This window comes from Oncorhynchus keta, chromosome 1, assembly GCF_023373465.1.
Source record: "Oncorhynchus keta strain PuntledgeMale-10-30-2019 chromosome 1, Oket_V2, whole genome shotgun sequence".
NCBI lineage: Eukaryota > Metazoa > Chordata > Actinopteri > Salmoniformes > Salmonidae > Oncorhynchus > Oncorhynchus keta.
This window is the reverse complement of record NC_068421.1, coordinates 96,477,598-96,494,480: the sequence shown is the minus strand read 5'-3', so window position 1 is coordinate 96,494,480 and position 16,883 is coordinate 96,477,598. Positions and strand designations below refer to the sequence as shown.

Sequence of the window (16,883 nt, the reverse complement as noted above, 5' to 3'; positions counted from 1 at the left end):
GAGCAGAAGGAGAGAGAGAGGAGAGAGAGAGGAAGGAGAGAGAGGAGCAGAAGGAGAGAGAGCGAGAGCAGAAGGAGAGAGCAGAAGAGAGAGAGAGGAGAGAGAGAGGAAGGAAGGAGAGAGAGAGCGAGAGCGAGAGCAGAAGGAGAGAGAGAGAGAGAGAGAGAGAGAGAGAGAGAGAGAGAGAGGAAGGAGAGAGAGAGGAGAGAGAAAGGAGAGAGAGAGCAGAAGGTGAGAGAGAGGAGATAGTGAGAGAGGAAGGAGAGAGAGAGGAAGGAGAGAGGAGAGAGAGAGAGGAAGGAGAGAGAGGAAGGAGAGAGAGAGGCACCTTGGGTGTCTTGTTGGTGGGTGGTTTTCTGTCTGTGGGGGCGGGGCTTATGGGGACACAGAGCTCCTCCTCATTGGTCCCTTCATTCTCTAGTTTTCGGCTCTCTACTACGTCTGCCGACTCAGACTTCTTTGGCACTTCAACAGCAGACATAGAAAATCAACACAATAGACACACACCATACCAGCCTAACCCTTTACACGAATGACATGGGGGAGAAATAGGCGCAGGTCTCGTTCCAGGTAAAACAAATCATTGATGTTTTGGTCATCTCGGCCGTCACAATGACACAACGAGAGCCCTTCTGAGGCCAGTAACTACCTCTTCTTCTTCCTGCAGTCTCTGATGAGCTTCTGTGTGATCCTCTTCCAGGCGCGGCTGGGCGCTGAGCAGCTTCAGCTTGGACACGATGGAGAGGTCGCTGCTCACGGCAGGACGCAGCCTCGTTAAACAGGAAGCGCAGCCTCTCGATGACAGGAGCACAGACCTCTTATAACTACGACCCTGCTCCCTGGTGAGTCTGGAACAACGAGGAGAGAGAGAAAGACACTGTATCTAAACCCAAATAACAAACCCAGGCCCTACAATCACTAGCCTGGTCCCAGATCTGTTACTGCTGTAAAGGCAACTTCTATGATAAGAGTTGGCTATACAGCACAAACAGACCTGGGACCAGGCTACAGAATAACATGGAATTACTTTTTCTATTTAGGATGAAATGATAGGCAGGTATGAGGTATACCTTGATTAAAGAGCATTTAGCCTGGTACACCATGCGACACACGTCAATCACAGATCTGGGGAGGGACCTCTGCTTCCCCTGCTCCACGCCCAAGGCACATTGTTGACGAGGGAAAGGGCGATGTGACCTATGAGAGGCCAGACGCTGCCGTCAATCACCCAGTAACCAATCAAATCACTTGATAAACTAGAGAACTTCTAAAAAAGCCCTCTGTTACTATATAGACAGTATGACCCCCTACCCTCTGTATGACCCCTATCTGTTACTACATAGATAGTATGACCCCTACCTCTGTATGACCCTACCCTCTGTATGACCCCTACCCTCTGTATGACCCCTACCCTCTGTTACTACATAGACAGTATGACCCCTACCCTCTGTATGACCCCTACCCTCTGTTACTACATAGACAGTATGACCCCTACCCTATGTATGACCCCTACCCTCTGTTACTACATAGACAGTATGACCCCTACCCTCTGTTACTACATAGACAGTATGACCCCTACCCTCTGTATGACCCCTACCCTCTGTTACTACATAGACAGTTTGACCCCTACCCTCTGTTACTACATAGACAGTATGACCCCTACCCTCTGTATGACCCCTACCCTCTGTTACTACATAGATAGTATGACCCCTACCCTCTGTATGACCCCTACCCTCTGTAGGACCCCTACCCTCTGTTACTACATAGATAGTATGACCCCTACCCTCTGTATGACCCCTACCCTCTGTTACTACATAGATAGTATGACCCCTACCCTCTGTTACTACATAGACAGTATGGCCCCTACCCTCTGTATGACCCCTACCCTCTGTTACTACACACACACAGTAACCGTGTGGTTGCTAGGTTACCGAGGTCCTGGTGTTTGAGCAGGCAGCAGAGAAGAAGACGGCCTACTTCCTCCACAGGGTGCTCCAGGGGGAAGGTGATGGGCGTGATGAGGTGGTACTGTTTACAGCACCGTTCCATTTGGCACAGGAAGTCCTGCAACAGAAAAACACCAAGACGCTGTAGGTAGACAGGTGGCACGCACGCACGCACACACACACACACACACAGTCCGGCTCCAAGGACATGGAAACATAGGATAGGGTGTAACCAGTGTTTCAGATAGCTACGGATAAATTACATATATTAAATGTAGTCACAGCTCGAAATACCAATTTGAAATGTATGACTATTACCCTAAACCTGCCATCCTCGGCCCCAAACCCCTCGGCCCTAATCCTGGCCCTAATCCCTGGCCCCTAATCCTGGTCCTAATCCCATGGCCCCTACCCACTTATATTAACCCATCGGACCCTAACCTTTAACCCCTGGCCCCTAACCCATCGGCCCCTAACCCATCGGCCCTAACCCCATTGCCCCTAACCTTTAACCCCTGGCCCCTAACCCATCGGCCCCTAACCCATCGGACCCTAACCCATCGGACCCTAACCCATCTGACCCTAACCTTTAACCCTGGCCCCTAACCCCATTGCCCCTAACCCATCTGACCCTAACCTTTAACCCTGGCCCCTAACCCATCGGCCCCTCAACCCCATGGCCCCTAACCCATCTGACCCTAACCTTTAACCCCTGGCCCAACCCATCGCCATTAACCCATCGGCCCCTAACCCCATTGCCCCTAACCCATCGGACCCTAACCTCTAACCCCTGGCCCCTAACCCATCAGCCCCTAACCCCCTAACCCCATGGCCCCTAACCCCATGGCCCCTAACCTCTCGGCCCCTAACCCCTGGCCCATTTAACCCTCGGACCCTAACCTGCCCCTAACCCCATGGCCCCTAACCCTCGGCCCCTAACCCCTGGCCCCTAACCCCCTATTTGAACCCTGGCCCCTAACCCCATGGCCCCTAACCTCGGCCCCTAATCCTGGTCCCTAAATCCTCGGCCCCTAACCCCATGGCCCCAACCCCTCGGCCCCTAACCCCTGGCCCCTAACCCCTAATCCCTGGTCCCAACCCCTGGCCCCTAACCCCATGGCCCCTAACCCTCGGCCCCAACCCCTGGCCCTAACCCTGGCCCCGAACCCTCGGCGTTTCTAACCCCATGGCCTGAACCCCCTTTAACCCCTTTCCCCTAACCCCTCGGCCCCTAACCCTCGGCCCTAACCCCCTGGCCCCGAACCCTCGGCCCCTAACCTTCACAGTGTGGTCCTGAGTGGTGTTGTCAGCGATAGCCTGTAAGAAGGGCTGGGCGTGGTCGCTGAGGGTGAGCCACTGGGAGTACATCTTATCTGGTGTACCCATGGCCCCTAACCCCGGCCCCTAACCCCTGGCCCCTAACCCCCTGGCCCCTAACCCCTGGCCCCTAACCCCGGCCCCAACCCTCGGCCCTAACCCCTGGCCCCTAACCCCCTCGGCCCCAACCCTCGGCCCCTAACCCCCGGCCCCTAACCCCGGCCCCTAACCCCTGGCCCCTCGGCCCCTAACCCCTGGCCCCTAACCCTCGGCCCCTAACCCCATGGCCCCTAACCCCATGGCCCCTAACCCCCTGGCCCCTAACCCCCTGGCCCCGAACCCCTCGGCCCCTAACCTTCACAGTGTGGTCCTGAGTGGTGTTGTCAGCGATAGCCTGTAAGAAGGGCTGGGCGTGGTCGCTGAGGGTGAGCCACTGGGAGTACATCTTATACACCCCTGCCCCTAACCCCTTAACCCCATGGCCCCTAACCCCTGGCCCCCTAACCCCTCGGCCCCTAACCCCGGCCCCTAACCCCGGCCCCTAACCCCATGGCCCCTAACCCCTGGCCCCAACCCTGGCCCCGAACCCTCGGCCCCTAACCCCTCGGCCCCTAACCCCCCCTAACCCCATGGCCCTAACCCTCGGCCCCTAACCTTCACAGTGTGGTCCTGAGTGGTGTTGTCAGCGATAGCCTGTAAGAAGGGCTGGGCGTGGTCGCTGAGGGTGAGCCACTGGGAGTACATCTTATCTGGTGTTCCCGGCAACCAGCAGTGGTCCTCATCCTTCTCCTCGTTGGCCCCAACCCCTCGGCCCCTAACCCTCGGCCCCTAACCCCCTGGCCCCCAACCCCATGGCCCCTAACCCCTGGCCCCTAACCCTGGCCCCTAACCCTCGGCCCCCAACCCCGGCCCCTAACCCCTGGCCCCAACCCCTGGCCCCCAACCCCATGGCCCCTAACCTTCACAGTGTGGTCCTGAGTGGTGTTGTCAGCGATAGCCTGTAAGAAGGGCTGGGCGTGGTCGCTGAGGGTGAGCCACTGGGAGTACATCTTATCTGGTGTTCCCGGCAACCAGCAGTGGTCCTCATCCTTCTCCTCGTTGGCCCCTAACCCCTCGGCCCCTAACCCCATGGCCCCTAACCCTCGGCCCCTAACCCCATGGCCCCTAACCCTGGCCCCAACCCCTGGCCCCTAACCCCTGGCCCCTAACCCCTGGCCCCTAACCCTCGGCCCCTAACCCTGGCCCCTAACCCCTGGCCCCTAACCTTCACAGTGTGGTCCTGAGTGGTGTTGTCAGCGATAGCCTGTAAGAAGGGCTGGGCGTGGTCGCTGAGGGTGAGCCACTGGGAGTACATCTTATCTGGTGTTCCCTGCAACCAGCAGTGGTCCTCATCCTTCTCCTCGTTGGCCCCTAACCCCTCGGCCCCTAACCCCGCCCCCTAACCCCATGGCCCCTAACCTTTCCCTAACCCCATGGCCCCTAACCTTCACAGTGTGGTCCTGAGTGGTGTTGTCAGCGATAGCCTGTAAGAAGGGCTGGGCGTGGTCGCTGAGGGTGAGCCACTGGGAGTACATCTTATCTGGTGTTCCCGGCAACCAGCAGTGGTCCTCATCCTTCTCCTCGTTGGCCCCTAACCCCATGGCCCCTAACCCTCGGCCCCTAACCCCATGGCCCCTAACCCCTCGGCCCCTAACCCCTCGGCCCCTAACCCCTGGCCCCTAACCCCGGCCCCTAACCCCATGGCCCCTAACCCCATCGGCCCCTAACCCTCGGCCCCTAACCCCTCGGCCCCTAACCCCTGGCCCCTAACCCTCGGCCCCTAACCTTCACAGTGTGGTCCTGAGTGGTGTTGTCAGCGATAGCCTGTAAGAAGGGCTGGGCGTGGTCCCTGAGGGTGAGCCACTGGGAGTACATCTTATCTGGTGTACCCCATGGCCCCTAACCCCATGGCCCCTAACCTTCACAGTGTGGTCCTGAGTGGTGTTGTCAGCGATAGCCTGTAAGAAGGGCTGGGCGTGGTCGCTGAGGGTGAGCCACTGGGAGTACATCTTATCTGGTGTTCCCGCAACCAGCAGTGGTCCTCATCCTTCCTCGTTGGCCCCTAACCCCATGGCCCCTAACCCTCGGCCCCTAACCCCATGGCCCCTAACCCTCGGCCCCTAACCCTGGCCCCAACCCCTGGCCCCTAACCCTCGGCCCCTAACCCCTGGCCCCTAACCCCTGGCCCCTAACCTTCACAGTGTGGTCCTGAGTGGTGTTGTCAGCGATAGCCTGTAAGAAGGGCTGGGCGTGGTCGCTGAGGGTGAGCCACTGGGAGTACATCTTATCTGGTGTTCCCGGCAACCAGCAGTGGTCCTCATCCTTCTCCTCGTTGGCCCCTAACCCCTCGGCCCCTAACCCTCGGCCCCTAACCCCTGGCCCCTAACCCCATGGCCCCTAACCCCTGGGCCCCTAACCCCCTGGCCCCGAACCCTCGGCCCCTAACCCCCGGCCCCTAACCCCCGGCCCCTAACCCCTGGCCCCTAACCCCTGGCCCCTAACCCTCGGCCCCTAACCTTCACAGTGTGGTCCTGAGTGGTGTTGTCAGCGATAGCCTGTAAGAAGGGCTGGGCGTGGTCCTGAGGGTGAGCCACTGGGAGTACATCTTATCTGGTGTTCCCGGCAACCAGCAGTGGTCCTCATCCTTCTCCTCGTTGGCCCCTAACCCCTCGGCCCCTAACCCCGGCCCCTAACCCCATGGCCCCTAACCCTCGGCCCCTAACCCCATGGCCCCTAACCTTCACAGTGTGGTCCTGAGTGGTGTTGTCAGCGATAGCCTGTAAGAAGGGCTGGGCGTGGTCGCTGAGGGTGAGCCACTGGGAGTACATCTTATCTGGTGTTCCCTGCAACCAGCAGTGGTCCTCATCCTTCTCCTCGTTGGCCCCTAACCCCATGGCCCCTAACCCTCGGCCCCTAACCCCATGGCCCCTAACCCCTCGGCCCCTAACCCCCGGCCCCTAACCCCTCGGCCCCTAACCCCTAACCCCATGGCCCCTAACCCCTCGGCCCCTAACCCTGGCCCCTAACCCCTGGCCCCTAACCCCTGGCCCCTAACCCCCTGGCCCCTAACCCTCGGCCCCTAACCCCTGGCCCCGAACCCCTCGGCCCCTAACCTTCACAGTGTGGTCCTGAGTGGTGTTGTCAGCGATAGCCTGTAAGAAGGGCTGGGCGTGGTCGCTGAGGGTGAGCCACTGGGAGTACATCTTATCTGGTGTTCCCGGCAACCAGCAGTGGTCCTCATCCTTCTCCTCGTTGTAGTTGTAGTGGATCTGACTGGTCTGCAGACCACCTTGGAAGATGGACGACTGGAGCCATTCTGATGAGAGAGAGGTAACGTGCTGGTTACGATCAGATGAATCGATCTCAAACAGCATGACCGATTGAGCCTCGATTTAAAAATCGCTCAATCTGTTTCTAGGAAAGCAGCCCTGTGAGTTCAACAACACAATCTGAAACCTGTCCACCAAGTCCCATCAAACATATGATGATGACTGATGTACTGACTAGCACATTATCTCCATGACAACAGGTCAGGGTTACTGACTAGCACATTATCTCCATGACAACAGGTCAGGGTTACTGACTACAAACATATGATGATGACTGATGTACTGACTAGCACATTATCTCCATGACAACAGGTCAGGGTTACTGACTAGCACATTATCTCCATGACAACAGGTCAGGGTTACTGACTAGCACATTATCTCCATGACAACAGGTCAGGGTTACTGACTAGCACATTATATCCATGACAACAGGTCAGGGTTACTGACTAGCACATTATCTCCATGACAACAGGTCAGGGTTACGGACTAGCACATTATCTCCATGACAACAGGTCAGGGTTACTGACTAGTACATAATCTCCATGGACAACAGGTCAGGGGCAAGATAAGGGTCAGGGTTACTCACTGGCACATTCTATCTCCATGGGTGACAGGGGGGTGCTGTTGGCCAGGTAAGAGGCGTGGAGGCCCAGCAGGAGTCCCAGGTTCCTCTCTGTGTCGATGAGGGGGGAGCACAGGCTGCTCAGGTCTGGGGTGGTCACTGTCTCCTGGTTGGGCTGGAGGGCACAGGGAACGGAGAGAGGAGACGGGGAACGGAGAGAGGACACGGGGAACGGAGAGAGGACACGGGGAACGGAGAGAGGACACGGGGAACGGAGAGAGGACACGGGGAACGGAGAGAGGACACGGGAACGGAGAGAGGACACGGGAACGGAGAGGGGACACGGGAACGGAGAGAGGAGACGGGAACGGAGAGAGGAGACGGGAACGGAGAGAGGAGACGGGAACGGAGAGAGGAGACGGGAACGGAGAGAGGACACGGGAACGGAGAGGGGACACGGGAACGGGAGAGGAGACGGGAACGGAGAGAGGACACGGGAACGGAGAGAGGACACGGGAGCGGAGAGAGGACACGGGAGCGGAGAGAGGACACGGGGAACGGAGAGAGGACACGGGGAACGGAGAGGGGACACGGGAACGGAGAGAGGACACGGGAGCGGAGAGAGGACACGGGAACGGATATACCGCTTTTTTTTTTTTTTTAAATACTGTTCTGAGACTGCACCGAGATTATTTCAATGTTCAACGCCTGTTCGGGGACTATTCTGAGACTTTTCAAGACGATTCAAAATCTGTTCGGAGACTAATCAAAGACTAAAGAACAACAGTGAGAAGTGTAACAGCTCTGAAGAAGTAATGATGAAAACACACCTCTATGTACTGTCCAACACAGAAAGCCTGCATAGACACCCTGGTGTTCTCAAACTGCAGGGCTGCTTCCAACGCAACAACAGGGTCTTCTCCTGTAAACTGGGCTATAAAGGAGGGGACAGGTTATGCCACAATACACATTGGAGAATAAATTACATCGGTCAAAATTAAATGTAATCAAATAAGTATAGAATGAATAGATTGGCAAAAGACAACTCTGAAACCATAAAAAATGCATGTCTGTTCTGCAGTTCCAAAAGAACCAAAGTCGATCACAATACCTCTCCCACAATACAACAGTTGAGTGTTTCTCCACAGTTCCATACCCAGAATGCTGTTCCCAGTGAGCGACTGGGCCTGGAAGTCTTTGATGTCATAGACTTTCCCGTCCACGACGGTCCAGAAGCCGCCATCTTTGTTGTGGTTCTCCAGGTCGGCCTTGCGGATCAGAGACATCTCCTCGTTGTTCTTCGAGCTCTGCCCTGTGAAGAACGAGCCTGTCGCAGCAGACACACACTGGTCACATTCTAACCTCACATTCTATCCCACCACACACTGGTCACATTCTAACCTCACATTCTATCCCACCACACACTGGTCACATTCTAACCCACCACACACTGGTCACATTCTAACCTCACATTCTAACCTCACATTCTATCCCACCACACACTGGTCACATTCTAACCCACCACACACTGGTCACATTCTAACCTCACATTCTATCCCACCACACACTGGTCACATTCTAACCTCACATTCTATCCACCACACACTGGTCACATTCTAACCTCACATTCTATCCCACCCACACACTGGTCACATTCTAACCTCACATTCTAACCCACCACACTGGTCACATTCTAACCCACCACACACTGGTCACATTCTATCCCACCACACACTAGTCACATTCTAACCTCACATTCTATCCCACCACACACTGGTCACATTCTAACCTCACATTCTATCCCACCACACACTGGTCACATTCTAACCTCACATTCTAACCCACACACACTGGTCACATTCTAACCCACCACACACTGGTCACATTCTAACCCACCACACACTAGTCACATTCTAACCTCACATTCTATCCCACCACACACTGGTCATATTCTAACCTCACATTCTATCCCACCACACACTAGTCACATTCTAACCTCACATTCTATCCCACCACACACTGGTCACATTCTAACCTCACATTCTAACCCACCACACACTGGTCACATTCTAACCTCACATTCTATCCCACCACACACTGGTCACATTCTAACCTCACATTCTATCCCACCACACACTAGTCACATTCTAACCTCACATTCTAACCCACCACACACTGGTCACATTCTAACCTCACATTCTATCCCACCACACACTGGTCACATTCTAACCTCACATTCTATCCCACCACACACTGGTCACATTCTAACCTCACATTCTATCCCACCACACACTGGTCACATTCTAACCTCACATTCTATCCCACCACACACTGGTCACATTCTAACCTCACATTCTATCCCACCACACACTAGTCACATTCTAACCTCACATTCTATCCCACCACACACTGGTCACATTCTAACCCACCACACACTAGTCACATTCTAACCTCACATTCTATCCCACCACACACTGGTCACATTCTAACCTCACATTCTATCCCACCACACACTAGTCACATTCTAACCTCACATTCTATCCCACCACACACTGGTCACATTCTAACCTCACATTCTAACCCACCACACACTGGTCACATTCTAACCTCACATTCTATCCCACCACACACTGGTCACATTCTAACCTCACATTCTATCCCACCACACACTAGTCACATTCTAACCTCACATTCTAACCCACCACACACTGGTCACATTCTAACCTCACATTCTATCCCACCACACACTAGTCACATTCTAACCTCACATTCTATCCCACCACACACTAGTCACATTCTAACCTCACATTCAATCCCACCACACACTAGTCACATTCTATCCCACCACACACAAGTCACATTCTAACCTCACATTCTATCCCACCACACACTAGTCACATTCTAACCTCACATTCTATCCCACCACACACTAGTCACATTCTAACCTCACATTCTATCCCACCACACACTAGTCACATTCTAACCTCACATTCTATCCCACCACACACTGGTCACATTCTAACCTCACATTCTATCCCACCACACACTAGTCACATTCTAACCTCACATTCTATCCACCACACACTGGTCACATTCTAACCCTCACATTCTATCCCACCACACACTGGTCACATTCTAACCTCACATTCTATCCCACCCACACTAGTCACATTCTAACCTCACATTCTATCCCACCACACACTGGTCACATTCTAACCTCACATTCTATCCCACCACACACTGGTCACATTCTAACCCACCCACACTAGTCACATTCTAACCTCACATTCTAACCCACCACACACTGGTCACATTCTAACCTCACATTCTATCCCACCACACACTGGTCACATTCTAACCTCACATTCTATCCCACCACACACTAGTCACATTCTAACCTCACATTCTATCCCACCACACACTGGTCACATTCTAACCTCACATTCTATCCCACCACACACTAGTCACATTCTAACCTCACATTCTATCCCACCACACACTAGTCACATTCTAACCTCACATTCTATCCCACCACACACTAGTCACATTCTAACCTCACATTCTATCCCACCACACTGGTCACATTCTAACCTCACATTCTATCCCACCACACACTAGTCACATTCTAACCTCACATTCTATCCCACCACACACTGGTCACATTCTAACCTCACATTCTATCCCACCACACACTAGTCACATTCTAACCTCACATTCTATCCCACCACACACTGGTCACATTCTAACCTCACATTCTATCCCACCACACACTGGTCACATTCTAACCTCACATTCTATCCCACCACACACTGGTCACATTCTAACCTCACATTCTAACCCACCACACACTGGTCACATTCTAACCCACCACACACTAGTCACATTCTAACCTCACATTCTATCCCACCACACACTGGTCACATTCTAACCTCACATTCTATCCCACCACACACTAGTCACATTCTAACCTCACATTCTATCCCACCACACACTGGTCACATTCTAACCTCACATTCTATCCCACCACACACTGGTCACATTCTAACCCACCACACACTGGTCACATTCTAACCTCACATTCTATCCCACCACACACTGGTCACATTCTAACCTCACATTCTATCCCACCACACACTGGTCACATTCTAACCTCACATTCTATCCCACCACACACTAGTCACATTCTAACCTCACATTCTATCCCACCACACACTAGTCACATTCTAACCTCACATTCTATCCCACCACACACTGGTCACATTCTAACCTCACATTCTATCCCACCACACACTAGTCACATTCTAACCCACCACACACTGGTCACATTCTAACCTCACATTCTATCCCACCACACACTGGTCACATTCTAACCTCACATTCTATCCCACCACACACTGGTCACATTCTAACCTCACATTCTATCCCACCACACACTGGTCACATTCTAACCTCACATTCTATCCCACCACACACTGGTCACATTCTAACCCACCACACACTAGTCACATTCTAACCCACCACACACTGGTCACATTCTAACCTCACATTCTATCCCACCACACACTAGTCACATTCTAACCTCACATTCTATCCCACCACACACTGGTCACATTCTAACCTCACATTCTATCCCACCACACACTGGTCACATTCTAACCTCACATTCTATCCCACCACACACTGGTCACATTCTAACCTCACATTCTAACCCACCACACACTGGTCACATTCTAACCCACCACACACTGGTCACATTCTAACCTCACATTCTATCCCACCACACACTGGTCACATTCTAACCTCACATTCTATCCCACCACACACTGGTCACATTCTAACCTCACATTCTATCCCACCACACACTAGTCACATTCTAACCTCACATTCTATCCCACCACACACTGGTCACATTCTAACCTCACATTCTATCCACCCACACTAGTCACATTCTAACCTCACATTCTATCCCACCACACACTGGTCACATTCTAACCTCACATTCTATCCCAACACACACTAGTCACATTCTAACCTCACATTCTAACCCACCACACACTGGTCACATTCTAACCTCACATTCTATCCCACCACACACTGGTCACATTCTAACCTCACATTCTATCCCACCACACACTGGTCACATTCTAACCTCACATTCTATCCCACCACACACTGGTCACATTCTAACCTCACATTCTATCCCACCACACACTGGTCACATTCTAACCTCACATTCTATCCCACCACACACTGGTCACATTCTAACCTCACATTCTATCCCACCACACACTGGTCACATTCTAACCTCACATTCTAACCCACCACACACTGGTCACATTCTAACCCACCACACACTGGTCACATTCTAACCTCACATTCTATCCCACCACACACTGGTCACATTCTAACCTCACATTCTATCCCACCACACACTGGTCACATTCTAACCTCACATTCTATCCCACCACACACTAGTCACATTCTAACCTCACTTTCTATCCCACCACACACTGGTCACATTCTAACCTCACATTCTATCCCACCACACACTGGTCACATTCTAACCTCACATTCTATCCCACCACACACTGGTCACATTCTAACCTCACATTCTATCCCACCACACACTGGTCACATTCTAACCTCACATTCTATCCCACCACACACTGGTCACATTCTAACCTCACATTCTATCCCACCACACACTGGTCACATTCTAACCTCACATTCTATCCCACCACACACTGGTCACATTCTAACCTCACATTCTATCCCACCACACACTGGTCACATTCTAACCTCACATTCTATCCCACCACACACTAGTCACATTCTAACCTCACATTCTATCCCACCACACACTAGTCACATTCTAACCTCACATTCTATCCCACCACACACTAGTCACATTCTAACCTCACATTCTATCCCACCACACACTGGTCACATTCTAACCTCACATTCTATCCCACCACACACTGGTCACATTCTAACCTCACATTCTATCCCACCACACACTAGTCACATTCTAACCTCACATTCTATCCCACCACACACTGGTCACATTCTAACCTCACATTCTATCCCACCACACACTGGTCACATTCTAACCTCACATTCTATCCCACCACACACTGGTCACATTCTAACCTCACATTCTATCCCACCACACACTGGTCACATTCTAACCTCACATTCTATCCCACCACACACTAGTCACATTCTAACCTCACATTCTATCCCACCACACACTAGTCACATTCTAACCTCACATTCTATCCCACCACACACTGGTCACATTCTAACCTCACATTCTATCCCACCACACACTGGTCACATTCTAACCTCACATTCTATCCCACCACACACTGGTCACATTCTAACCTCACATTCTATCCCACCACACACTGGTCACATTCTAACCTCACATTCTATCCCACCACACACTGGTCACATTCTAACCTCACATTCTATCCCACCACACACTGGTCACATTCTAACCTCACATTCTATCCCACCACACACTGGTCACATTCTAACCTCACATTCTATCCCACCACACACTAGTCACATTCTAACCTCACATTCTATCCCACCACACACTGGTCACATTCTATCCCACCACACACTGGTCACATTCTAACCCACCACACACTAGTCACATTCTAACCCACCACACACTAGTCACATTCTAACCTCACATTCTATCCCACCACACACTGGTCACATTCTAACCTCACATTCTATCCCACCACACACTAGTCACATTCTAACCTCACATTCTATCCCACCACACACTAGTCACATTCTATCCCACCACACACTAGTCACATTCTAACCTCACATTCTATCCCACCACACACTGGTCACATTCTAACCTCACATTCTATCCCACCACACACTAGTCACATTCTAACCCACACACACTAGTCACATTCTAACCTCACATTCTATCCCACCACACACTGGTCACATTCTAACCTCACATTCTATCCCACCACACACTAGTCACATTCTAACCTCACATTCTATCCCACCACACACTGGTCACATTCTAACCTCACATTCTATCCCACCACACACTAGTCACATTCTAACCCACCACACACTAGTCACATTCTATCCCACCACACACTGGTCACATTCTAACCTCACATTCTATCCCACCACACACTAGTCACATTCTATCCTCACATTCTATCCCACCACACACTAGTCACATTCTATCCCACCACACACTGGTCACATTCTAACCTCACATTCTATCCCACCACACACTAGTCACATTCTAACCTCACATTCTAACCCACCACACACTAGTCACATTCTATCCCACCACACACTGGTCACATTCTAACCTCACATTCTATCCCACCACACACTAGTCACATTCTATCCTCACATTCTATCCCACCACACACTAGTCACATTCTATCCCACCACACACTGGTCACATTCTAACCTCACATTCTATCCCACCACACACTGGTCACATTCTAACCTCACATTCTATCCCACCACACACTAGTCACATTCTATCCTCACATTCTATCCCAACACACACTAGTCACATTCTAACCTCACATTCTAACCCACCACACACTGGTCACATTCTAACCTCACATTCTATTCCACCACACACTGGTCACATTCTAACCTCACATTCTATCCCACCACACACTGGTCACATTCTAACCTCACATTCTATCCCACCACACACTAGTCACATTCTAACCTCACATTCTAACCCACACTAGTCACATTCTAACCTCATTGTAACCCACCACACACTAGTCACATTCTACCACACACTAAACCGGGGAACATCAGCCCGATTTATTCTTGCGCGGATGGTCGGAACACAATTACAAATCATTTGTACACCGGAAATTACCCCAAAGAAGCCCAAACAGATATCATGTTTGAATAAAATATAATAATTATAACCACTAACCCAGCTTACACAACTAGTTACATTCTAATCACAACTAACTACTAACCCACAACTAGTTTCATTCTAACCACAACTAACTACTAACCCACAACTAGTTTCATTCTAACCACAACTAACCTCTTACCCACAACTAGTTACATTCTAACCACAACTAACCTCTAACCCACAACTAGTTACATTCTAACCACAACTAACCACTAACACAACTAGTTTCATTCTAACCACAACTAACCACAAACACAACTAGTTACATTCTACCCACAACTAACCTCTAACCCACAACTAGTTACATTCTACCCAAAACTAACCTCTAACCCACAACTAGTTACATTCTAACCACAACTAACCACTAACACAACTAGTTACATTCTAACCACAACTAACCCCTAACTCACCTCTCACAACTAGTTACATTCTAACCACAACTAACCACTAACCCACCTCTCACAACTAGTTACATTCTAACCACAACTAACCCCTAACACAACTAGTTACATTCTAACCACAACTAACCACTAACACAACTAGTTACATTCTAACCACAACTAACCCCTAACTCACCTCTCACAACTAGTTACATTCTAACCACAACTAACCACTAACACAACTAGTTACATTCTAACCACAACTAACCCCTAACACAACTAGTTACATTCTAACCACAACTAACCCCTAACTCACCTCTCACAACTAGTTACATTCTAAGCACAACTAACCACTAACCCACCTCTCACAACTAGTTACATTCTAACCACAACTAACCACTAACACAACTAGTTACATTCTAACCACAACTAACCCCTAACACAACTAGTTACATTCTAACCACTAACACAACTAGTTACATTCTAACCACAACTAACCACTAACACAACTAGTTACATTCTAACCACAACTAACCCCTAACACAACTAGTTACATTCTAACCACTAACACAACTAGTTACATTCTAACCACAACTAACCACTAACACAACTAGTTACATTCTAACCACAACTAACCCCTAACACAACTAGTTACATTCTAACCACTAACACAACTAGTTACATTCTAACCACAACTAACCCCTAACACAACTAGTTACATTCTAACCACAACTAACCACTAACACAACTAGTTACATTCTAACCACAACTAACCCCTAACTCACCTCTCACAACTAGTTACATTCTAACCACAACTAACCACTAACACAACTAGTTACATTCTAACCACAACTAACCCCTAACACAACTAGTTACATTCTAACCACAACTAACCACTAACACAACTAGTTACATTCTAACCACAACTAACCCCTAACACAACTAGTTACATTCTAACCACAACTAACCACTAACACAACTAGTTACATTCTAACCACAACTAACCCCTAACTCACCTCTCACAACTAGTTACATTCTAAGCACAACTAACCACTAACCCACCTCTCACAACTAGTTACATTCTAACCACTAACACAACTAGTTACATTCTAACCACAACTAACCCCTAACACAACTAGTTACATTCTAACCACTAACACAACTAGTTACATTCTAACCACAACTAACCACTAACACAACTAGTTACATTCTAACCACAACTAACCCCTAACACAACTAGTTACATTCTAACCACTAACACAACTAGTTACATTCTAACCACAACTAACCACTAACACAACTAGTTACATTCTAACCACAACTAACCACTAACACAACTAGTTACATTCTAACATACTGAAACACATTTAA

At 50.4% G+C, this 16,883-nt stretch overlaps 1 protein-coding gene across 1 annotated transcript in view; it reads right to left on the bottom strand.

The window, feature by feature from the left end:
• The window catches only part of LOC118396067 (E3 ubiquitin-protein ligase HERC2-like), a 270,532-nt gene that overhangs the window by 179,547 nt on the left and 74,102 nt on the right, over positions 1 to 16,883 (bottom strand). The window contains 11 exon segments of the mRNA XM_052525726.1: positions 329 to 467; positions 650 to 699; positions 701 to 769; positions 771 to 848; positions 1,071 to 1,168; positions 1,171 to 1,197; positions 1,932 to 2,064; positions 6,416 to 6,618; positions 7,218 to 7,368; positions 8,024 to 8,127; positions 8,350 to 8,520. Coding sequence (XP_052381686.1) covers positions 329 to 467; positions 650 to 699; positions 701 to 769; positions 771 to 848; positions 1,071 to 1,168; positions 1,171 to 1,197; positions 1,932 to 2,064; positions 6,416 to 6,618; positions 7,218 to 7,368; positions 8,024 to 8,127; positions 8,350 to 8,520 — 1,223 coding nt within the window.